This window comes from Nannobrachium achirus (assembly GCF_963921795.1).
Source record: "Nannobrachium achirus genome assembly, chromosome: 12".
Taxonomy (NCBI): domain Eukaryota; kingdom Metazoa; phylum Chordata; class Actinopteri; order Myctophiformes; family Myctophidae; genus Nannobrachium; species Nannobrachium achirus.
Window position 1 is genome coordinate 51,051,989 of NC_137832.1, and position 25,177 is coordinate 51,077,165.

General features: G+C 42.6%; 1 protein-coding gene across 1 annotated transcript in view; it reads left to right on the plus strand.

The window, feature by feature from the left end:
* kcnt1b (potassium sodium-activated channel subfamily T member 1b) overlaps nt 1–25,177 on the plus strand; it is a gene marked incomplete at both ends in the record, with an annotated part of 144,848 nt that overhangs the window by 112,566 nt on the left and 7,105 nt on the right. The window contains 14 exons of the mRNA XM_080738727.1: nt 485–634; nt 1,062–1,297; nt 5,949–6,186; nt 9,420–9,525; nt 10,001–10,173; nt 12,611–12,682; nt 13,280–13,414; nt 15,304–15,415; nt 16,905–17,006; nt 17,728–17,811; nt 18,839–18,967; nt 20,136–20,156; nt 22,740–22,822; nt 23,061–23,263. Coding sequence (XP_080594853.1) covers nt 485–634; nt 1,062–1,297; nt 5,949–6,186; nt 9,420–9,525; nt 10,001–10,173; nt 12,611–12,682; nt 13,280–13,414; nt 15,304–15,415; nt 16,905–17,006; nt 17,728–17,811; nt 18,839–18,967; nt 20,136–20,156; nt 22,740–22,822; nt 23,061–23,263 — 1,844 coding nt within the window. The remainder of the gene's footprint in view (nt 1–484; nt 635–1,061; nt 1,298–5,948; nt 6,187–9,419; nt 9,526–10,000; nt 10,174–12,610; nt 12,683–13,279; nt 13,415–15,303; nt 15,416–16,904; nt 17,007–17,727; nt 17,812–18,838; nt 18,968–20,135; nt 20,157–22,739; nt 22,823–23,060; nt 23,264–25,177) is intronic.

The following is a 25,177-nucleotide window of genomic DNA, read 5'->3' on the forward strand; positions in this document are numbered from 1 at the left end:
ACGCATTGGATTTGGTGTGCAAGGCTGTGCGGAATCGGCGCTGCGGATCCCAAAAGGAGTCATAAAAGGAGTGATGAGTTTCTTACCGCATGCGACAAGACGCACAAATCGAACTGGGTTCGATCGAGAAAAAAACGCACGGCCGCAGCCACTCGTCGCACGGCTAATTCGGATCTGGTGTGCATGAGGTCGTAGAGAATCATTGTTTTCTTTTAAAAAAATGAAATTGTCCGTTTTATCCGTGCGGATAAACGCGGCTGTGTGCAAAGGGCTTAACTCTCCAATTCCTTCCCGGGGATAAATAAAGTTTTATTGCGTCTCCCTGACGTCAATCCAGCTCAAGACCCGAACGTATAATTCAGCTGCCTGCTGTTTTCAGCAGTAAATCACTGTTCAAAGACTGCACACTCATTGTGTACAAAGAGAAAGAGCCAAGCGAGGCGACTCGGACCTCTGAAATGTGGATATGTGCCGTTCGTTGCAGGGAAGGACAGACGTCTCCGGAGCAGTGGCAGAGGACGTACGGACGCTGCTCGGGGAACGAGGTCTACCACATCCGCCTCTGTGACAGCAAGTTCTTTGGAGAGTACGACGGGAAGAGCTTCACATACGCCTCCTTCCACGCACACAAGAAGTTAGTATCCCCCACTCAGTGGTGGAAAGTTAGTGAGTAACTATGTAGGGTACTCAAGTACTGCACTTAAAGTTTCAAGGTACTTGCATTGCTGGAGTCTTTTCCCAATTTCAATACTTTTACTTCTACTCCACTTCATCTCAGAGGCAAATATTATACTTTTACTCCACTAGTAAGACTCACTAAGGGCAAGGTCACACACATGGGCGCATGCACATGGGTGACGGCAGACTGCTGGGCAAGCGTTTTGAAATGTCCAAACCTGCCTACCCATGATGAAGCATGGCTTTACTTTACGACGAAAAAACATGCGCACCCATTTGAAACTTGGAGATACAAGGTTTCTGCCCGACCGCGATGATTTGTTTCATTAGAGAAAAAATAAAATAAAGTAATTGAGACTACAGTAACCCCTCCTCCGTCTCAGGTACGGCGTGTGTCTGATCGGCGTGAAGAGGGAGGACAACAAGAGCATCCTGTTGAACCCGGGTCCGCGCCACATCATGGCCGCCCCGGACACCTGCTACTACATCAACATCACCAAGGAGGAGAACTCCGCCTTCATCTTCAAGCAGGAGGAGAAGCAGAACAAGGGCCTGACCATCGCGGGCCTCTACGACGCCCCCTCCAGGCTGCCCGTGCAGAGCATCATCGCCAGCATGGGTGAGAAATGGTTGGGTGGGAGGGAGGGCGGGTAGGTGGGGGGAGGCAGTGGTTGCTGTAGGTTATTAAATGAGTTCAGTAGGTATGGTATGGCTGTTGTGTTTGTGGTGACATTGTGTAGGATGTTCTTTTTGGAGCGGTGGAACAGCGCACCCAATGGATAGCTTTGTGTGTCTCTGTCATGCCCTGTCCCCCTGTCCCGTTCAGCATAAATAGCTGCAATACCGCTGGGTGACCAGAAGATGGCACTGTTGTGCAGCCTAGACACACCAGTACTGTACTGTCAGGAACAGATTGAGAAGGGCACTGTTGCACAGCCTAGACACACAGGGTATAGATGCTCAAATTCACCGCTCCAATTCGAAATGATGGTTTGATTTTTTTGTTTAGACACTTTTAACCACTTTAGCCCTATGATTTAGTGATTTTTTTTTGCTGATCTGACACTTCCCGCTCGGGGTCCCTCCAATACTCACGCCCAGTTTGAAGTCGGTCTGTCACCCTTTTCTCAAGATACGTGGTGGACTAGGACACTCACTCACTCACTCACTCACTCACTCACTCACTCACTCACTCACTCACTCACTCACTCACTCACTCACACACTCACTCACTCACTATACTCACTCACTCACACGTACAGACACAGAGATTTCACACATTTATGGATACACTTTGTCCTACCTACACCGAATAGCAAAAAGATTATAGGCAATAATCGCCTATAATGATATGCCCAAAATAGGGACACCAACTTGAAAGTGGTTAAGGGGCCTTTTGTAAGGATGCAAGGTTTTTCCATGGTGATTGCTGTGTCGATGTTGTATACATTTGCTGCATGATTTATTCTCACATGCTTTTTGTTTTTGTTTTCCTGTCTTGGCCGCTGTTGTGTGCCTTATTATCTTTTCCTTTTTTCTTTGACCTGGTAAAGTTGATCAGTCCACCTCCTATGGTAAGTGTTTGCATGATGAGTTCAGCGTCGTGCTGTCTAACATAGATGAACCACTCACACCCTCTGGTCCTATTAGTTGCAACTGTCCTTGCTCTGTCTGCTATTCTTTCCTTCTGTTCCGAATCTCTTACACCAGAAATAGCCAATTAACAAGCTCTTTTTTAGCTTGTAGATTGGCTATTTACTGGTGGTAACCGGAACGCTCGCCCCAAAACACACTCGCTCCCATTTTCTCTCCCCAGCTGTTCTTGTATTTTTGTATATATATATTTTTTTACTGAGGTTAAGGTTAGGAATAAGTTCAGGTTTCGGCATAGTTTTCACTGAGGTTACGTTTAGAAATACATGGTGACGACCGTTCCGAGGTTACCGGATTTGACCCGAGGCGAGTGTGTTTTGGGGCGAGTGTTCTTGTATTCTTTCTGGCAAGTGTTTAAGGGCTTTTGACACAGGGAGTGACACTATTATACCCGCTTGGGTCGGCGAGGTCGCACGTCGCTCCTTAGAAGCAGTTCGACAGTTTCATGTTGTTATGAAAAAAGTTCAACGCCAGTGTTAGGCATTGCAATGTGTCTATCTCATTAGTTACTCAAAGAGAAAGAATAAATAATAATACAGTAATATATTACTTAGTAATTAGTTACTGCCCAACACTGTTCATTCAACACAACTGAACTGTTGACGCGGGCATGCAATTATTTAATAATTACTAGGCGCGTCAATCGCTTCCTGTGTGAAAAGCCCTTAAATGCACCTCTATACTGTACCGTACCGTACCGTACCTCTAGCTGTGTTGGAGAAGTAGTTATTTTCCACCTAAAGGATCATACCGGCGGCCTGTTGTTTATACCACTCACTGTATGATTAATTACCTTTTTCTCCCAAAGTCCTGAGTGTTAATTAGCTCAGAGACCAGCTCCATTTAGTTGCATTTGTACACTCTCTGTGTTACAGACCCTGAATGGTTACAAATGAATAAATTAAACACTAAGGATTTTATTGTGGTTTGTTCGATTTTTGAGCAAGCCATTGGGTGACATTGATTTCAGTTAGGGGAATAAAGAAAATCTACCCGAAGACACTTTAAATGAGCTCCAGATAGGTATTCCAACACAGTAAATTTAATTTAATTGTTGATCTTTTTGACGAAGTTACGTTATCGTTGAATTTTAACGATGGATGTATTTAAAAGTGTGGACTGATTAGAATAAAGTCTAGACGAAAATAGTCCCTGAAGAACAGAATGGTTAAGGACCGTAATTCAAACATCCTTGGTCTTAACCTTGCAATTACTAAGATTGATTGCAGCTGAACTCAAAATCTAAAGTCATTCATAGGAATATGGTCTATGATTACATATGTATGATATATGGATAACAGTGTGAATACGCAATTGTTGACGCCGGTATGGTCCTTAAAATGGTTCATGTAGATGAACCTCTGTAGCATACGTATATTATGTTTTTAATTATTTGGGGTTTTTGATTATTTTCTCTTATTTAACAAGAATGCTTTCATTTATTTATAAAAGTGGGCTGTAAGTAAGTATGAGTGCACATACATTTTGTTAATATGTTATGCATAACATGTACAATATTGATACAACTATTGACATGGTTGATTGCTTGCATGTTCTTTAGCTTTGTCTTATAAAAGTGGCCGTGGCTCTTTAAGCACCAACAGATCAATTGAAGAGCAGGCAGGATAAAGGTGGTTATGATGATGATGATGATGATGATGATGATGATGATGATGATGAACATGATTCTCACCTTTTTATGATTATGATTTATGAAAGATTTTATGAATGAGTTTTTATAATGTAGTATTAAACTGTTGAATAACAGAATATTTCTCAGACATAGAGACTATAGAATATATTCTATAGCACAGAATTGCACTTAAAAGCTTGTGCTATGCCATATAAGCTTTCAATGTCATTATTTTAAAAAATGCAGTTTTTGGAGCTGTGTGGAACACAAGCTCCCTATACGTGGCGGTGTGTGTCTGTCTGTCTGTCTGTCTGTCTGTCTGTCTGTCTGTCTGTCTGTATGTAGCCTCTGGTGTAGCCTGAGTACCCTGGGTGACCAGAGAGGTGCTGTTGAGTCTAGCCTGCCCTGAGCATCAACTGCAATACACACACACACACACACACACACACACACACACACACACACACACACACACACAGCTCCACTTCGAACAGAGGTTCGATTTTTTATTTAATAGCACTACAATTCTTTATTGTAGTGTTAGGGTGGTTCATTAGATTTTCACGTTTCAGAGATTTTCATTCGGTTTTCACGTTTCAAAGGATTTCGTTGGGTTTTCGAGCAAGCCATTGGGTTCTACTGTAGGTCTGTGCTCCCAAAGATCGATGCGCCAATATTTGGATATGTACCCCTTGCTGATGTGCAGTTCGATACAGAGGCTACTGTAGCCTATTAATACGACAGTAAATGCTGTGTGACTAGCCTAGACGGTGCTAATTTAACTCCAAGAGCAAATCGAACCAAATGGACCCTATATTTGGTTCCATTTGTACTCTTCAGTCAGGAAAACTCATGAATTGAATTGAAATATCTAAATGAAAATAAAATGACTGGTTTAAAGATGAATGGATCTGCATTTAGGTATTCTGAGGGAGCACTCTAGATTAGAACGAGGCGATATGACTTCAAATCAATATCACAATTATTTCAAGCTCACTTGTTGTGAACTTTTATATCAGTTATTTTCACCATTTGTGTATGCCACCATTGTACACTTACTGTAAAAAGTAAGTTAAGTGGTTATTCAGAGTAATCGATTTAGACTGATCAGATTCTTCACTCGATTCATAATAAGGGGGAAAAAGATAGGGAGGAAACTGCTTCTCGATGATTCAATTAAGTTAACCTACATGAGCAACATTAAATAGGTTTCAATATATTTTTCCCAGCCCTACACTCTCTATACTTACTGTACATAGCCTCTTGGTAGGGGAGATGTACTATACCTGTACATCTCCTACAACATAGGAGGCCTTCTGAATCCCTCATACTACATTAAAGCAGATCCAAAACAACAGGTGGTAGCTGGGGTGGTGGAGGATGAGCGTCCATCTTGGAAACGGCAACAGCACAATGACAGTGAACAATAAATGAGCAAGTAACCCTCCCCATTTCAATTGGCCAATCCATTAGCGGAGTGAGTTTGTTATTGGTTAAGGATAGAAGTGTAGAGCTGAGACTGACAAATTGTCGGCCACCAGCAACCGCGAAGCGTTTCCTGGCTGAAGTTGCTCTGCGCAGCTCACTTAAATCCCATTTTATACTTTGTCATACGACTGTGTCGCACGGCAGAATACAGCTGATCTACAAGCACGCAGCGGGTCACATCATGACACGTTGTGAGCTCGTAGATCAGTTATTTTCCACTATTGTAGCTCAGGGGCTCTCTAGGTTCCTTAATTGGGGTCTAAATGGACCCATACAAGTGTGTAACTTTGACAGTGTACAAATGGAACCAAATGGACCCTGACGGGTCCCATTTGTACACCGTCAAAGTTAAAGGGAGACCTTCAAATTTCAAAGTTTGAGAACCACTGCCCTAAGGCGTACTGTGCACATGTTCCATAAATGAAGGCGTACTATGCAGTGCGCACGTGATCCATACCAAACGCTTTGCGGTTCTTGGAGCGCATTGCCATATCAGAGTCTAAAAACCCCTTCTCCCCAGGCACGGTAGCCATAGACCTCCAGAACACGGACCCCCCTGAGGACAGCAGCAAGCTGACCCTGCCCACGGAGAACGGCTCCGGCAGTCGAAGGCCCAGCATCGCGCCCGTCCTGGAGATCGCCGACTCCACGGCCATCCTGCCCTGCGACCTGCTCAGTGACCAGTCGGAGGACGAGACCACCCAGTCGGACGAGGAAGGCTCCGTGGGGTCAGAGTAAGCCTCCGAGGGGGGGGGGGGGGGGTTGGACCAGTGGCAGTATTAGACTAGAACAGGGGTGGGCAACTTTGATGATGGAGAGGGCCACTATATTTCCACCTTCACTTCTGAGGGCCACATTGCATATTGCTACGTTCTACTTTGTCTTTCTAGTATCTCATACAAAAGAAGCAAAAATAGAAGATCTACAAGCTCAAAACACATTGCACTGCGACGCGTTTTGAGCTTGTAGATCTGCTATTTTTGCTTCTTTTGAATTGGAAACATGAATCATTTTTGTTATTTTTTAATTGGAATCCTGAAATGTACAATTGTATTTAATTTCAAATGCATTTAGTTATACGCATGTTAACTTTATTAACCTAAATACAAATATGTTGGATATGAAAAAAGACTAACATTTTAGTACTACTAGTCATTAAGCTACTAAGATAGAATTTCCCACATTCAAGTCAATGGGGGAAATGTATTCACTAATACATTAATGGTCACATATGGAGATCTCTGTGTCAGTCCTTGTCCCTTTGATGCCCATATGGAGATCCCTGATGTAATCAATATTAAGCAGATATCTTGGAATGCCCCATATATGGACATACTGGTTTCAGTCTCATGTGGTCTATGATGTCAGACATCTATTATGTCAGTCATCTCCATATTTGGGAAAAGTAAAACTATGTAATGTATGTCTTAGCAAAATGCAAGGAATCGATTCCCCGATGAAGCTGGTCTATTTGACATATGGCCCAAGTGTGTGCCACCAAAACTGTGGGAGGAGTAGCGCGGCTTGATATAAGGGGGGAAAGATTGATAGATGGATGGATGGAATTAAATCGGACAAGTACTATAGTCTGGTTGCCACACTAAATAGACCTCTTATCAGACCACATTACACAGGAGTGGCTGTGGCTCAGGACAGGAAGTACGGTGGAATCGAAAGGTGTCCGGTTCGATTACTGACTGTGTGTCAAAGTGTCCTTGAGCAAGACACTGAACCCCTAACTGTTCCCAATGAGCGAGTTGGTACCTTGCGTGGTTTCATCTGCCATCGGTGTGTGAATGGGTGAATGTGAAATACATTGTAAATTCCTTTGAGAAAGCCCCTATAAATGTAGTGTATTTAATAGTCTAGACTACAATCGTCACACAAGCATGCGCACACAGGCAGGTTACAAAAGAACTCGCAACCTCAGAACTTGTAAAAATGCGTTCCATCAAATGCATCCATCAAAGGCTGCAGTTTGCCTCCTAGTGCGGAGTAAGAAGGCTTAGAACATGTGCTGTGAACTCTCCTTCTTTATGTTCCTTCTTTTTTGTGTGTAAGCGATTCCCAAACCAGTTGCCATCAAAGCCCCGCCCCGAGCACTCGTCTGCGATTCGCTAGGCGCACAAGTGCCTGTGCCACCTATAGCAGCTTGTTCGGGAATGTCTCACAAGCTTCATACAGTACACAGGACATTGAGTGATCCAAACCTAGCGCCCCTCAGAACAACATGTTTGGGAATCAGTTACATGCAACCAGTGTGCTGTGGACTCACAAAGTGTCAAAGCGTTTGCCGGTTTGTGACACATAACTGGACACATACTTTACGTCCAGTCAACAGTCGTAGGGAGTGACACCTACCAATGGACACACTTTAGAGGCCACCGATGCTGCCAAATAAAAAAAGACATCATCGTGGCATGTTCTTGATAGGTCAGCACATTTTCTCTGGCGTGGCAGCGCACATGACCGTTGTCTCACAGACATCATCAACCCCCAGCACCCATCCATCAGCTCACATGACATAGACAGGCTAACGTCATGCTATTTAAATAGAGCACCAGTGATGTCTCACCTTCACTTTTAGTCTGAGTTATGCTTAGTTGGGGGCCGTGGTTGCGCACCGGACATATTAGATTTGTAGATTTTAAGTATAGAAAAGGTCTCTTCTCTTCTCTTCTCTTCTCTTCTCTTCTCTTCTCTTCTCTTCTCTTCTCTTCTCTCCTCTCCTCTCCTCTCCTCTCCTCTCCTCTCTATATAGTTTCAAAATTAAATGTAGGAAGGTAAATGATACCTTCCTTCTCTTTTATAACAGTAATTGTTTCTCTCTTTGTCTCACACTCTCTTCTCTCTCTCCATTTTCTGCCAGTAGATTAGATCATTTCAGCACAGCTTGTGCACACGTGCCTTGGGCAGCATCGATATCCCTATCGCAGTCCACACGAGCCGCTCCCCAGCGGCAGTCTGTCAGAGTTGAGTTAGGCCCGGACGCCGAAGGCGTTCGCAGAGCGAGGCATAATGCAAGGCCCCACCAGCCCCGAGCTCACATTAGGCCCTCTCTGCAACGCACCGCCCTCTCTCCCTCTTTCACTGCTTTTAAGTGGCGTCAGGCGTGCTTGGGGGAGGCAGAGGCAATTTTGCACTGGATGTTCGCAGGTGGGTGAGTGCAGAGATAGGTATAAAAGAAGGAAAACAATGGAGAAAATCAGGAGGCGCCACAGTGCCATCATGTGGCGAGAAGAATGTACTGGTAGGCTGTGGAGAAACAGAAAGACAGAAGTTATTACAGAGTTTTGGAGCATATGGATTTGGCACAGATGGATGTTCGTTAATAGTCGTTTTTCACAGCAGCCACGTCTCTCAAGCCTGACAACTTTACCACAATGCTTGCAATGCTACATACATAAGAGTCTGTAACTGTGGCCCCTGAAATTGTTCTGAAGGACGTTGTCATCCTTTGTCATTTCCGTTTCAAGGGCAACCGAGATATGCTTTGAATAATTTGGTTTACAGTACGACAAATGTACATGACAGCAAAGAATAAACAGAAGTGCGGGGGATGGACGCAGACATCCCCTTTTTACAGTCTTGCAGTCTTTCAGGGCTTCTATAAAGCCTGTATGGTGGAAATCTTTGAAAATTGTGTGAGCCAACAGTCTGTCTCTCTAGAGACTGCATTAGCATCAAAATAGTATGGTGAATGCAGGTGTCGCCAATTATACTAATTAAGGCTCCTTTCCCTTTTAGTGTAGCAGAGCCTTTCTAGTTTCCAACATGCATAATAGCAGCACCCTGACTCTGTTTGACCCCGAATGGAACAGAAGGAACACTAATAATTAGTATCACTCGTAAGTTCACTTGTGTTCGTTCACCCTACTGTAATGGCTGCTGTGTAAAAGGTATATTACCCACTGTCTGAGACGCCTCTCACTGACTTTTAACCGCGCCGTTGTTTGTTCCCTCTCAGCTTCGTGAAGGGCTACCCGCCCAACTCGCCCTACATCGGCAGTTCGCCCACCCTGTGCCACCTCCTCCCACAGAAGGCTCCGTTCTGCTGCCTTCGTCTAGACAAGGTGAATAACGAGGGCGTTCAGGAAGGCAAGAAGAAAATTCAAAATCTGGTTAAAACATATTTAGCTTCATGGAGTCATTTACCCGGCATGCGTCTAACTTGTTAACATACATTGTACATTTAAAAACGGTGGTTTGTAATGGAAGATCACAGAACAGTTAAAGCTGCAATTTCCCACTGAGCATTTTTCGGGCTATTAGATGTCTAAAATAGGTCTAAACGGCTAGGCTATGGCTAAAATCGGGTTATAACTAGTCTATAAGAGAACATTTTTAGATGGCTAGGCTTAGATTAGGCGTTGATTAGCTGTATTTTAAGTTTCTAAATATAGACCATCTACTGTATATATATTTGAGGTTTCTGCAAGGACAGATTAAGCGATTACTATTCAAAAGAATAGTCATGGATTATTAATAGTGAGAGTAAAATATTTCAGTCTGCGTTACAATACTCACCTGTCTGCTGCGTCCATGCAGGGCTGCACGCATAACAGCTTCGAGGACGCCAAGGCGTACGGCTTCAAGAACAAGCTGATCATCGTGTCTGCCGAGACGGCGGGGAACGGCCTCTACAACTTCATCGTCCCCCTGCGAGCGTACTACAGACCCAGGAAGGAGCTCAACCCCATAGTGCTGCTGCTGGACTATCCGTAAGTTGTTAGTGTAGGCACTGGATGTCAACGATGTGGTTTGTTGTTTTGTGTGCAGTTCATTGTATCATTTTGAAGAGAGTTTGATCAAAACGTTATATTGGGCAGGAAGCTAGCCATCTGTGTGTGTGTGTGTGTGTGTGTGTGTGTGTGTGTGTGTGTGTGTGTGTGTGTGTGTGTGTGTGTGTGTGTGTGTGTGTGTGTGTGTGTGTGTGTGTGTGTGTGTGTGTGTGTGTGTGTGTGTGTGTGTGTGTGTGTGTGCGCGCGCGTGTGTGTGCATGCGTGTGCGTCTGCGAGTGTGTGTGCATGACGTTCAGTCGTCGATGAAACACACACACACCAGGGATCTCCATATTGGGCAAAAGACACACACACACGCACACGCCCTCGCTCACACTGATACAAAGAGATTCCGGGATTTATTGAGATATTGCTCTAGTTTATATTCTGACCCTTTACTTCACTTTGAAGAAGAGAGAAAATAAAAAGGAAAAACAAAGGTTTTGTTTTTGAATAATTCATGAAGACAAAGCACAATACCGTTCTGTGCGCATGTGTTTTGGTGTTTGTGAGTGTTGTGTTTGACACAGACAGAGTGGAGCGCGTTACATTTTACTATTTTAAAATGCACTGTGGATTTCATTAACTCCACACAGCTCTCCCGGGAGGTTGTAACAGATAAATAACTTTGACAGGTGGCAGAGTCACTTGTATACAATGTATAGCGAGGCTTCCCACAGAAAAATCATGGTACTTAAAGAGCGGGTGCCATGATTTTTTCCCCCTATAAAACATGATTATCTACTATTATGATTTTACTAGGAGGAAGAGTTTTTTCCAAAACAAGTGTACAGCAAGAGTTAAAATGATGTTTTTATGTGGCCACACCCACCAGTTCATTGGTATGCGTGGTTGTCATGGTGGGTGGTGACCCAGCTGAAGTTAGCCACACCCACGTATGTCGGGTGAATGGTAATTAGGGGAGGGGTTGATTCTGTGATGTAATAAGTATCTATGTTTTTGGACCGGCACGTTTGACCCCACAAGGTGGCAGCCTACAGCTAAAACCCAAATAGAAAGGCAATACATAATTGCTCATATCAACCACACCAGGGGGTTTAATGAAGTACTGTCAACCTCCTAGACACATGAAAACTAGAAAAAGTACAAAACTATGGCACCGCCTCTTTAAATGGTTCTTTAAAAGGCTACTTGGTTGGTTCCACAAAGAACCATCACCCAAAGAATCATTTGATTTAGTGAATGGTTCTTCATGTTCCTAGAGCAGGGTTTCCCAAAGTGGGTGCCGTGGCACCCTAGGGTGCCGTGATGCCAGTCCAGGGGTGACTCAGAATAATTTGATTATATTTGAAAGTAATCAATCTCACTTAGTAAAACAGACCTGATTTGCACTGTACTTGATGCGTCACGTTGTGACACGTTGTGAGCTTGTAGATCGGCTATTTTTGGTGAACCTTCCCCCCAGAATAGGAATGCAGGGTTTCAACCTCAAACCTCTTATCTCCACATTTTAACTTTTTTTGGTTAAATAACACCCCTACTTGATCATACTACAGCATCACACAGTAGCAGATATACAACCTCGAAACGCATTTTGAGCTTGTAGATCTGCTACATTTTGCTGTTGTTTTTTTTATTTTGAATCCTGAAAAGTAACAGTTTTGGACATGTGAGGTTTCCGCCCGACAGAGACTGGCCTTAAGTCTACCCCTCTGAGGTTACCATAGCAACCATTAAAGTCCTCATTTTGTGTTGAGACATTAAAGACTCTGGTGGCTCTGTGCACCGCCTCCAAGACATTAATCCAGTACATTATATGCCTCGGCCCATTTCACAAATTGCACAAATGTCATGAAATTACATCAGCAATATTATATCAGCAATATTATATCACCACATGTTTAACCCAGCTAATTACCACTGGCTGAAGAAGTACTCAGATGTGTTACTTAAGCAAAAGTATTAATACCACAATGTCGAAATTACAAGTAAAAGTCCTGAATAAAATGTTACTTGAGTGGAAGTACAAAACGATTGGCACTTAAATGAACTACTGTAAAAGTACTCATATACTTTACATATTCTCTGAAGATATTTAAAACAAGATGTAATTCTTTTTCAGAGAATAGCAGATCTACTGTACAAGCTCACAACACGTCGTAATGTGACACGTTGTGAGGTTGCAGATCTGCTATTTTCGAATAGCTAAATAATAGAATATGGTTTCTGAGGATATGCCTTACATGAAACAATAATGTAATAATTTTAGGAAAGGTGCATCTGGAAAGTAAAAGAAAAAGTACAAGGTATTGAAAAATGGAAATACTCGGTAAGTAAAAGTAAATCAAAGTTGTATTTTGCACCACTGCTGATAACTGTGGGATGCTAAATGCTTAATGTTTGGCTGTTTCCTCAGGCCAGACAACCATTTCCTGGAGGCCATTTCCTGCTTTCCCATGGTGTACTTCATGGCTGGCACCATCGATAAGTATGTTTTTGAAGAATGTATTCATGAAAAGAAGGGGTCCTTTGTTGCTATAAATATAAATGTCCACCATCAATGTTGTTTGCATAAATCAGTGGCTCAATTTCCGTTTCGTCTTTAAAGTCTCGCAAATGTATCATAATATCAATTAAAATCATCTAAGCATAATAGCTTGCTTCTTAGCGGAATGGAAATATTACTGAATGTAAAGCTATTTTAAAATATACTTTTGTGAACGGAAATGCCAGCTTCCGTTACTCGGCGTAGTTCCAGACTATATAGCATTCGGAGATTGTGGAATAGTTGTCTGGCTATGCGAGACTACAACCAATGTAACCTTTTTTCTTTTATACTTAAAAAATAGGCAATTGTAGATCAGCATTTTTTAAAAGAATATAAATCTTGGAAAGATTTTCTCTTCTCGGAGGGTGCCTGAAACTAAATATTTCGGGTTGGGGTTCCGCGGCCTAATACATATCAATTTAGGGGAGCTTGACATGAAAATGTTCGAGAACCGCGGACCTAAATGGCACACAGAGAGAGGTCTGTCATGAGTGGGAAAGCAAGTTTAACGCTGTTGCTGTTTTGCGGCGGTTCCAGTCTGGACAACCTGCTGCAGTGCGGCATCATCTACGCAGACAACCTGGTGGTGGTGGACAAGGAGAGCACCATGAGCGCAGAGGAGGACTACATGGCCGACGCCAAGACCATCGTCAACGTCCAGACCATGTTCAGGTACACGTCCAGTGATGGAGATGTTTTGTTTTCGTCGCACTCCTGAGCCTCCTGTGTCCGCTGTGGTAGGAGACCCAATAACAAATCTCTGTGAATTCAAGGCATCATGGGGTGTGTAATTGATAGATTAGTTTTTAGGTTAAGTACTCCTTTGATATAAAAAATTAATTAATGGTAATTATGAAAAAAATAATAATAACAGAGCTGGGAAACACGATTGATTGAATGATCATTCAAATCAACATGCTCTGAAAATGCACAGGAATCTGAAACACCCATCTGACCTCTTAACACAACAGCCAGTGGTCAGTTGGGTGGGTGTGGGCTGCGAACACTGATCCACCCTGATCCAAGAACAGGTTGGAACCGCTGCATGAGGTGACTCCTGACACCTCCCCTCCCCTCCCCTCCCCTCCGCTTCCTTTCCTTTTCCCTTCTGAAGTAGAACAAAAAGACACGAGTTCAATAACCACGCCGGCAGTTCTGCTGTCCATTCAAGATCAAGACGAGTTTTCATCTCTAATTGCTCTGTGAATTGCATGCCACCTGGCTGGCTGGCGAATGGGTCCCGAATGGGTCCCTCGGAGCTGTCAATAAAAATAACAAGAAAATAAAAACCACACCAGACTCACAATTGTCTCTGAATCTGTTCCATCGCCAAGCTTCTCAAACAGATTTATTTAACAGCCCCAAATGAATGCTATCTCTTTTTTTTTTATTATGTTTTTATTTGGATCATCATTAATATTCCTTCACATCTTCAATATTTCACAAATACAAATCAAACTCTTTGATGACCAATATTTCCCCAAATGAATGCTATCTCATCACACTTTTCCTGTTTTTCCTCTCCCTCTCCCTCTCCCTCTCCCTCTACCTCTACCTCTCTCTCTGTCTCTCTCGCTCTGTCTCTTTCTCTATCTGTCTCTTTCTCTGTCTCTGTCTTTCTCGCTCTCTCTGTGTGTCTCTCTCTGTCTCCTGTTCTGCATCTTTCCACCTTGCTTTCACTGTTCTCTCCCAAGGTTATTATGCAAGGGATTAGATTGCATTGCTTACGTTAATGAAAGTAGTCCATTCATTTATGCCAGGTTACGTTGCGTCCTGTACAATTTGTCGCTCTGGAAAACAGCACTTACAGGAAGTGTTGATCAAATATAATCAATTTCTGCATTGTCTATTTCCAGCTTCAAATGTTTTCAAAGACATTCTTGTGATTTTTTTAGCTGTAAATTGCATTGCGCGTTTGTTTACATGGCTGCCATATTGCATACGGCATAAAATCAAGCAGCACAGCAGGTGCTCTGAGCCTTTGATTAGACAGCGGTCTGTTATTGAGCTCAGCAGTCATTATCCTGAAATAACACACAGCTGAATTCAGTGATTGAACAATCAGAATCAAGCATTCAACCGAGCCACGTAATACAGTTTATTATTGCATGTTTCATTAGTTTTTTTTATGGGGTATCCTCTGATTTATAATGCAACCTCACAAGCTCACACATTTGTAAGCTTGCTACAGCAAAACTATTTGAAGATTTCATATATCCCAAATATCCTATATATGTTCTTTCTTTCTTTCTTTCTTTCTTTCTTTCTTTCTTTCTTTCTTTTATTATTTGTAGTTAGTTAACTATAACCGCTCTGTGGCCTTGTGGTTCAACACCCCCGGCCGGGTCATATCAAACACTTTAGAAAATGGTACCTATAATGGCTGCTTGGCACTCAGCATCAAGGGTTGGATTGGGAGGTATAAGTCCCTGCGACATGCTAGCGCCATGTCCAGGGGGCCTACACGCTACAGAAACAGGAGAAAGGCTCCTGATGGGCCACATGGCTGGGCAAAGGCTACTCATTAATAACCCTGCTCCCTCCCTGCCTCCCTCTGTCAGACTGTTCCCCAGCCTCAGCATCATCACGGAGCTCACCCACCCGTCCAACATGCGCTTCATGCAGTTCAGAGCCAAGGACTGCTACTCGCTGGCTCTCTCCAAGCTGGAGAAGGTGAGGAGTAACTACCAGTATGTAAGTTTACTTCACTCACAGCCCGCTTAACTTTTTTGGTGCCATGATTTTTTCTCTTCAATGTCCCGCGATGCCATGGTCTCCATAGACTTCCATGTAATTTATAGTGCACGGATCGTGCACGCCCATGCCTAGATGATGCACCACGTGTGTGCCCACTGTTCACAGCTTTCAAACAAAAGAATCCGCTTGGAAATCCGTTCAGGCATTCATGATTTATCAGCCATTATGTTTTCTTCAGATGTAAACAAACATGGCTGCCATGTTTGAAAGAATGGGTTGGTATGGGGGTTAAACATGCAATTTCCGATCGCGATCATGCCTAACACATTTCTGGAGGTCCAAAAAACATTTTTGAAAAAAAAAAATTGAAAAAAAAAAAAAAAAAAAATTGAAAAAACGGCCCAAACTCGGGAAACTCGGGGTTGGCACAGCGGTGGTACCAATACAAACTCGGGAAACTCGGGGTTGGCACCATATGTGTTAACTTCCCCAAACACCCATTGCCCACTTAAACCCCCATGCATCCGTATTGTGGGGAAAATAGCAGATTTACATGCTCAAAACGTGCCGCGCTGCAACACGCTGTGAACATGTCGAACGGCTATTTTCAGCGGAAGCTTTTCCCACAATTACAGAAAGTAGAAAAGATACTAGAACAGAGCCCTGAGCGACTCCGGTCAACCAAATAGGGTATAAGCGGTTAAGGACACTAGCCACCATAGTCATGTTCTGTTGTCACTCCTTCCATCTTATAAATGATCACATACGACACACCACCCGTCTCACTGAACATTATGATTATTGTGTCTTAATACACTGTTCTTTGTTTTAAGGCAGAAAAAGCCTGTGCACCAGTATTTCATAAATTTTAACTTACACTTTAGTAGACGTAAACAACAACCAACTGGTTCATACACGGTAAAGCCTGGAGTGTTTTAATTTTAAAGCTGCGATTCAGAACTTATTTTGATAAATACAATTTTACTGCTATGTTCATATTTGGTGTAGAGTAGGGTACTGGTTGACAAGTAGTAACTCTGAGGACCACCTAAGGGGTCCTGGACCCCCTGTTGAAGACCCATACTCTTAACCTATTTGTGTGGGACAGCATGTGATGTGCAGCGATTCACATCTTACAATTTAGGCATTTAGCAGACACTCTTAATCCAGAGCGATTTACTATAAGCATAGAAATAGTCATCTAAAACGTAGGTAGCCTAAGAACCTATCATCAGTTTAGTTTTCAGTAGAATAACTACAAAATAAATTTTTTGCCTGAAGCTCATATACTTAAACTCGGGCATCGGGAGTTTGAATCTAAATGTTCTAATGGATTTACATCTTCATCTAACATCGACTTTTTTTCTCTCCTCTTTTATCTCTGACATGTCATCTCGTGTCTTCCTCTTATCACCTCTGCGTGTCTCTAAAGCTGTTTAATCCTCTCTCTCTCTCTCTCCAACAGATCGAGCGAGACAAGGGCTCCAACCTGGCTTTCATGTTCCGCCTGCCATTCGCTGCAGGCAGGGTGTTCAGCATCAGCATGCTGGATACCCTGCTCTACCAGGTGAGACGAGCCTGCTGCCTGTCACTCACTGTCCCGAAATAGCAGTGGAATTTAACCCAAGACCTGAGGACCATTCTACAAAAGTCTTCTTATTATTCCTAATTCCTTTTATCTAACTGTAAAAAAAGTGCCCTCTCCAGACCATGAATGCAGTTTTTTTACTATGGTGAAAGACCATGCCATACCGTCCTGAAGGCAGCATTCAAGAGAATTGCCTTGTCCAAACTCTTCCGAACTTGAATGCAGCATCTTATGTTGAAAGAATTGCCCTCTCTGTGTAGAAATCAAGCATTGAAAATAGCCGACCTCCAAGCTCACAGCGCGTCGCAGCACGATGCGTTGTGAGCTTGGAGGTCTGCTATTTTTGATATTTTAAACAAAAGGTCCTTTTAGAAATTTCAACCCCTGCCTCTCTAAGATTCTCTGCACGTCCTTGATCAGTGGTGCCCAAAATTATTATAGATTCGGCCATCGACCCCCATCTCAAAACATATCGTTCCAGGGACCCCCCACCAGAAGCAAAGATACAAGTAGAAAATGTTTGCAGTAAATCACTGCCAAACATATTCTGAAGAAGACCTGGAGACTTGACATTCAGTAATTGGGTGTTATGATAAAAAAAAAATAAGACAGTTGAACTGTCATTTTAAAACTCCTATTTTGTACAAGCTGGTTGTACAGTAGATCTGACCTGTCTTCTGTCCCCTTCTGTCTCCAACAGTCGTTTGTCAAGGACTATATGATCCCCATCATAAGACTGCTGCTGGGTCTGGACACCACGCCGGGCTCTGGCTACCTGTGTGCGGTAAGCATGCTAACCTCTAATGCAGGGCTCTTCGATGGGTTCTTTTTCAGGCCAAGGACCCCTTAGCTGAGCGACAAACGGAGCAAATATTGTGGCCAATGGCATTGTAATACTAAACAATAGGATCCAGTGGTGATGTTAATGTGAAAAAAGAACAGGAAAGCAAATTATTTAAACTCTTTTTTTTTATTAAATAAAAATGTTGCCAAAAAGCTACGCTGGGCCGTGCAGGGTTAACCTATTTGTGTGGGACAGCACGTGATGTGCAGCGTGTTCACATCTTACAATTTAGGCATTTAGCAGACACTCTTAATCCAGAGCGATTTACTATAAGCATAGAAATATTCATCTAAAACGTACGGTAGGTAGCCTAAGAACCTATCATCAGTTTAGTTTTCAGTAGAATAACTACAAAATAAAATCAATAATCTGCACATAAAGCATCAGTCTATATAACATGCTATCTAAATTGCATTTTAGCCTTTGCATAAACCTGTATGGTCATCGAGGCTATAGGGCAAGTGCTACGGTAAGTCCTATGGGCTAAAGTGGGGTCAGAAGAGGTGAGTCTTCAGATTACAGTGGAAGCTAGGGAGTGAGTCTGCAGTTCTAATTGCAATGGGGATTTTATTGAATGTACCCTAAGGACTACAACCACCCTAAGGACTACAGTACAAACCATTGAGTTTTATCCTATTTTATTCTTTTATCCTATTTAAATTTGTTTTCAGAAAGAAATGCTGCTACAGTATTTGTCCCAAAGCGATTGCAATAGATTGCTGTTATTTGTTATCAAAAAGCTTTATACCTTGTATATATAACATGTATGTAACAAAGAAATGTGACATTGCTCTGTTTACACAGTGCTGTACCCCCTTCAACTCTATATAGGTTACCCTTTTTCAACTGTTTTTTAATTATATTATGACACTTGCTTTGGCAATGCTAACACATCTTTTCTCATGCCAATGAAGCTCCATTGAATTGAATTGAATGTGGTTGAACGTGTGGCTCTTCGACCCTTCAGATGAAGGTGACCGAGGAGGACCTGTGGATCCGGACGTACGGCAGACTGTTCCAGAAGCTGTGCTCCTCCAGTGCTGAGATCCCCATAGGGATCTACCGCACCGAGTCCCACATGTTCTCCACCTCTGAGGTATAGCATGATTGAGAGACCAGGCACGTGCACACATAGAGGGCTTGAGCCCCTGCCCTTTTATCAGCCTGTAAAAAGTGCCCTCTCCAGACCATGAATGCAGTTTTTACTATGGTGAAAGAAACGCAAATGCCCCCTTTCCATGCCATACCTGAAGGCAGCATTCTAGTGAGGCAGAGAATTGCCTTGTCCAAACTCTCTTGAAGTTGATGCAGCATCTTATGTTGAAAGAATTGCCCTCTCTGTGTAGAAATCAAGCAAAGAAATCAATCGAAAATGCCTCCAAGCATTTGGAGGCAAAAATGGTTAATACTCCAGTAAAGTAACCTCAATATTGTACTTAAGTAGGCCTACAGTACTTGAGTACAGTACATGTACTTAGTTACTTTCCACCACTGTTCCTTAGGCCTACTGCCTTTTGCTCTTCTTCTGTATAAAGTACAGCCTATTCCTTTATCTCTTAGCTCTTCTGCACTGCTGTGGTTCTTTTATTTGCCTTGTTGTTGTTGGCTTATACGCTGCACTTATGATGTTATGATTTACACATGCCAATATTGATCTGCCAAACACCTTTTTTGTCACAACCTTTTTTTGTCGGTCAAAAATGTGAGAGAAGATTCTATTTTACCAGCAAAGACCGGATAAGACTAATCACTTTAACCCTGTTCGGCATTTCAATAGAGGTGAAATTTGTGAAAAGGTTTTGAAAATAGTTGATCTACAAAACATCCCATGCCTCGCTATGTGACGTGGAGTGAAGTTGTAGATCAGCTATTCACAAAAGTAGACTTAATTTTCTTGAAAAAGTGGTTAATAAAAATGTGTCATTCTAAGAATGAAACATTTACAGCTGACAGCCACCACCAAGATATTTACCAGCATTTACCTTGGTGGCTCTGTGCTAGCTGCTCAGGAAATACGCAGCAAAATCCTGGTTAATCAAGCAGTTAATTGTTATAAATTGAATCCAATTTGAAATCCAATTGTCTTCTTTCAGAGTTAATTTAACGCTCCAGGATTTTACTGTACATGCGCTGCTGTGTATTTACTGTATTTTAATGCTTGCTGGCTTGGGTGCCCCCCCCCCCCCCCCCCCCCCATCTGTCATCTTGTCTCTTTTGTTTGCTGGGTGTGTCCCCGCCCCCCCTGCCCCGCCCCCTGGTCTCAGTGCAAGGACGGCCAATCACAGGTAAGATCATTGATTTGGCTGTTCTTTATCCTGACAGCTGCCTGTGGTGGAAAAAGTACTCACATGCCTTTACTTAAGTAAAAGTATCAATACTGCAATGTAGAAATACTCTGTTAGGCTGCACACACACCAAAGTACCCATGAGGGTGGATTCCCCATTCCGACAATGCATTTCAATGAGAATGGAGCGGTTTCATGCCAGCAGAGGATTTCTGCAAAAAACGCTCCCTTATCTTTGAAATGCATTGGCGGAACGCGGATTCCACTCTCATAGGTATTTTGGTGTGAGGGCACCCTAAGGGTGGATTCCCCATTCCGCCAATGCATTTCAATGAGAATGGAGCGGTTTCATGCCAGTAGAGGATTTCTGCAAAAAAAACGCTTCATTCTCAACGCATTGGCGGAATGGGGAATCCACTCTCATAGGTACTTTGGTGTGGGTGCAGCCTAACGAGTAAAAGTCTGGTAATAAAAATGTACTTGAGTGAAAGTGCAAAAGTAGTGGCATCAAAATATACTTGAAGTACCAGAAGTAAAAGTATATCCAAGCTATTTTCAAATATTCGAAATATATACAGATGTGCCATTTAAAAACTTCACACGCCATGTCATTGGCAATACAGTAGATGTTCAGGGGATTTGCAGAACATTGAGCTTGTAGATCAGCTAGTTTTGCTATTAGTTTGACCTTATGAAGGAAGGTTGATTCTGCTTTTCAATGGGAATTTGCAAATTTCTGCAAAAATACGCTTCGTTCTCCATAAACATTAGAAAGGCAAAACTGGGAAAGAAACCTGTGGAAAGAGTTGAAACAGCGCATCTGTAGAGCTTAAGAGGTTAATATGTGTTTAGTAATAACAATCTAAATCTAAAAGTAACTATAGTCAAGTTTTCAAATAATTGTAGTGGAGTAAAAGTACAATATTTTCCTCTGAGATGTAGTGGAGTAGAAGTAAAAGTACTGAAAATTGGAAATACTCCAGTAAAGTAAAAATACCTAAAAATTGTACTTAATTACAGTACTGGAATAAATGTACTTGCGCCACAGCCAGCTGCCAATCACTACCTGCAAACCATAACGTCGCTGTCGGGCAGAAACCTCAACATTTAAACCTTTTTTATTTTCTTCATAAATCGTGGTTTTCAAACTTTTGTTCTGTAATTTATTCGGCATTTGAACCACGGACCACCATTTGATGAGATTTAGCCTCTCAGACAGACCCCAAAACGTAGAATATTTTGTTATCGTTTGAAAGGATTTTGTCCACAATTCCATGCTCTATAGATGTGCATGGTACCATAGAACAGGTCAATCAAAATAACAATTCTTCTACATTCTGCAACTGTGTGGAATTCCTGTAAATTAAGTAATGCAGGTGTTTAACAATAGTTTAACTCTTGAGAGTGTAACATTTAGAGCTCAAGAGTTAAAGATCTATAAGGGTCCATTTGGTTACCAACTCTCCATCATTTAGCTGGAGACCAGCTGGAACCCCCACAAGGACCACTGGTTGAAAACCACATAAATTAATGCCCTATTTGGTGATACAAGAGAGCTCAAAATGCGTCGCTTTGTGCAGGTTCTTCTCTCCTGGTAAATGTGCAGTTTGGGGGCATAGAAGGTTTCCACCCAACAGCAACGATATGCGACATCAAAATATAGCTGCCTCGCTTTTACCGTTACTGTTATTATTTTCCATTTATCCCACGCTGTGCTGAATTTAATGGCACTCCCGACAGCACAGCGGCCTCTGCAATGGCCTTTGGAAATGAGTAGATGTGACACCGCAAATATATTTCACCGCCATTACCTTTTGGTTGACACAGCACAGCCCACACACCTGCAAGCAATGCATCACTCAAAACACAGACATGTTCATTATTCACACGCACGCACACACACACACGCACGCGCGCACGCACGCACGCACGCACGCACGCACGCACGCACGCACGCACGCACGCACACACACACACACACACACACACACACACACACTTGCGTTCACATTTAAAAAGACAGTCTTGAACATAAACAATAGTAGATGCACTGGCTTTGGAAACTCAACAACAAGTATTCCAGGATGCAGGATATCACGGATCCAGGAAGCATCGCCTCCTCCATATGGTGACTGCCAATTATCGCAGGCACTGAAAAGAATATAGCCAATTCCTTAGCTCTTTTGTATTTGTATTTATTTTTGTATTTATTTATTAGCATATAGTTGAAATACAAGAAAACAATACATTTGTATGACATATTGTGCAGGAGAAGTTAAGAAGCCTAGAGGCTTATGAAGAACTTCCCCTAATTTGGCTTGGGCATTCCTTGGGCATGCACGCACGCACAAAGACAGACACACACACACACACACATAAATGAACACCCATTCACATCACTTAATCTTCTCTCACACATGCAGTTACTTAATTGTGCATAAAGCACACACACACACACACACACACACACACACACACACACACACACACACACACACACACACACACACACACACACACACACACACACAAACACACACACGTGACATAGTGTTAACCCCCCCTTCCCCCACCCTTCCGTAGTCTCAGGTGTCCATCAACGCGGAGGAGGGCGAGGATCGAGGGGAGGACAACAAGACGGCGGGCCACCGATACTCCACCACCAGGTTATTATAGAGTTCTGACCTTTTTACTTTAGTTCTTACTTTTTATTTCATTTTGACTTAGCTGATATACAAGCTCACTCCTTCCTTCTTAAAATATATGTTTAGCTTTATCTAGATGGCTCCTGGATCTCGGAAATCTCTTTGGGAAAAATAAATAATGGCCTTTCGATTTGTGGAGCCACAAAAAGGCAGCCACTATTATATAATAATAATACTAATAATCTTGCTCCACTAGCAGTGACCAGTCGGAGCACCCTCTGCTGAGGAAGAAGAGCATGCAGTGGGCGCGCCGGCTCAGCCGGAAGAGCGCCAAGCCGCCCAGCCGTGCCGAGCGCATCTCCCAGCAGCGCCTCAACCTGTACCGCCGCTCCGAGAGGCAGGAGCTCTCCGAGCTCGTCAAGAACCGCATGAAGCACCTGGGACTGCCCACCGTGGGCTACGGTAAGCCGGGCCGCTCAGACCGCGCAGTGCTCTGGAGCGTAATGATGGATTTACGCCTCATTTACACCTACAGTATATCAGTTGATATACGCCTATATCAGTTGGTTTACACCTATATCAGTTTATGATCAGTTGATTCATGCTGGAAAATACCCTACTGCAGAAATAGTCTGTTACAAGCAGTGGCGTCAGTTCAGCATGCAAGACACCAGTCATGTTGCCTTGCCATACCCAATTGACGCCTCTGGTTAGAAGTACAAGTACAAGTTGAAAATAGCCAAAGTAGCATGTAGGGCTGAAGTGGGTAATGTATGTTTTGTATTAACAATTTAAATGTACAATAACTTAAGTAAATAGTAACTCAAGTTTTCAAATAATTGTAGTGGAGTAAAGGTACAATATTGTCCTCTGAGATGCAGTGGAGTAGATGTAAAAGTATAGAAAATTGGAAATTCTCAAGTAGTAAAAGTACCTCAACATTGTTCTTCAGTACAGTACCTGAGTAAATGTACTCAGTTACTTTCCACCCCTACGCACCAGTATCGTACCCCACCAATACCATAAATAGCTTGAAGATTATTTTCAGTGTTCATCAAGCGTATCAAGTATAAAATAGGCTTTAGGTTAGGCTAAATTCATAATTCGCCAAAGAAATGGTAATGAGCATGGTGAATGTGCCGTGAATTTAGCAGTAACTTGATGAATGTTACAGCAAGGTGTTTGTTACTAATTACTCTAGTCATGAAATGATATGACTTTTTATAATCTTTTGTGAATGTTATGAATATGCACTTGTACTGTTCCATTCCTCTACCTCATCTCATTGCTTGTTCTATAGACCTTATCTCACTTGACAACCTAAGCCTTCTAAAGGGTGTCCAAGTTGCAGTGTTTGTGAATGTCAGTAGCTGACAGGCAATAATACAACTTGGACCCAAGCTGTTCCTTGGGAACGCAGTTCCAATGACAAGGTCTATAGTTGCCTGACGGGTACAAGTTGTATGGCTGATCCATCACCGCCATGCTACAGCCATCAGCTTCACATTAGCACTTAGTGAACGTCACTCTGTCAGCCAGCAGCACACTCCCATCGCACCCCATCTCTTCATTGTCCTATGCATACACAGTAAAGAGTGTTAACTGTTAAGGGTGGTTTTCAGTTACGTACCGGTGTTGCACACTAAAATTAGCCAATATAAGCCTCTTTTTTGCTTCCTTCACAGGTGTTATTAATGATACTAATGAAGGTTCTGTTCCATTTAGTGTAGCACATGGTTCTCACACTTTTTTTTATTTCAAGGACCCTCATAACTTTGAGAGAGTACAAATGGAACCAAATGGACTCTCTGAGTTACACAACCATAAGGGTCCATTTGGAACCCCCTCATGGAACCATGAGGGTCCCTGGACCTCACTTTGAGACCCGCTGGTGCAGCGTAGTGTTTCCAGTTGGACAACATGCACAATACCAGCACACTGACTCTGTTTGACCAGAATGGAACAGAACATAACATTAATATCATTGGTAACACCTGAAGGGAGTAAGGAAGATGCCCAATTTCTTTACAATATATGGCTGCTGTACATAGAGCCTATCTAGAGGCTCCCAGCATGTCCTAGAGAGCTATGTTTGGTGTGTGACACGGCACGCGACCACCTAGTGTATAAACTGGGCATTAGAATGTAAACATTTACCCATAAGGCTCTATGTCAACACTTTCTATGATGCCCGTGTCTATAATGCATTATAAACATCCTTATAATGCATTATAATCTGATTATAACACTATTAGTTATAATAAGCACACTTAGCAATCAAATTATAAACTGCCCTTTTGTGTTTTCGATTATAAAGCATTATGAGTATTAACGAGTGCTTATAACTGTAACTATACAGGGATATAATCAGATTAT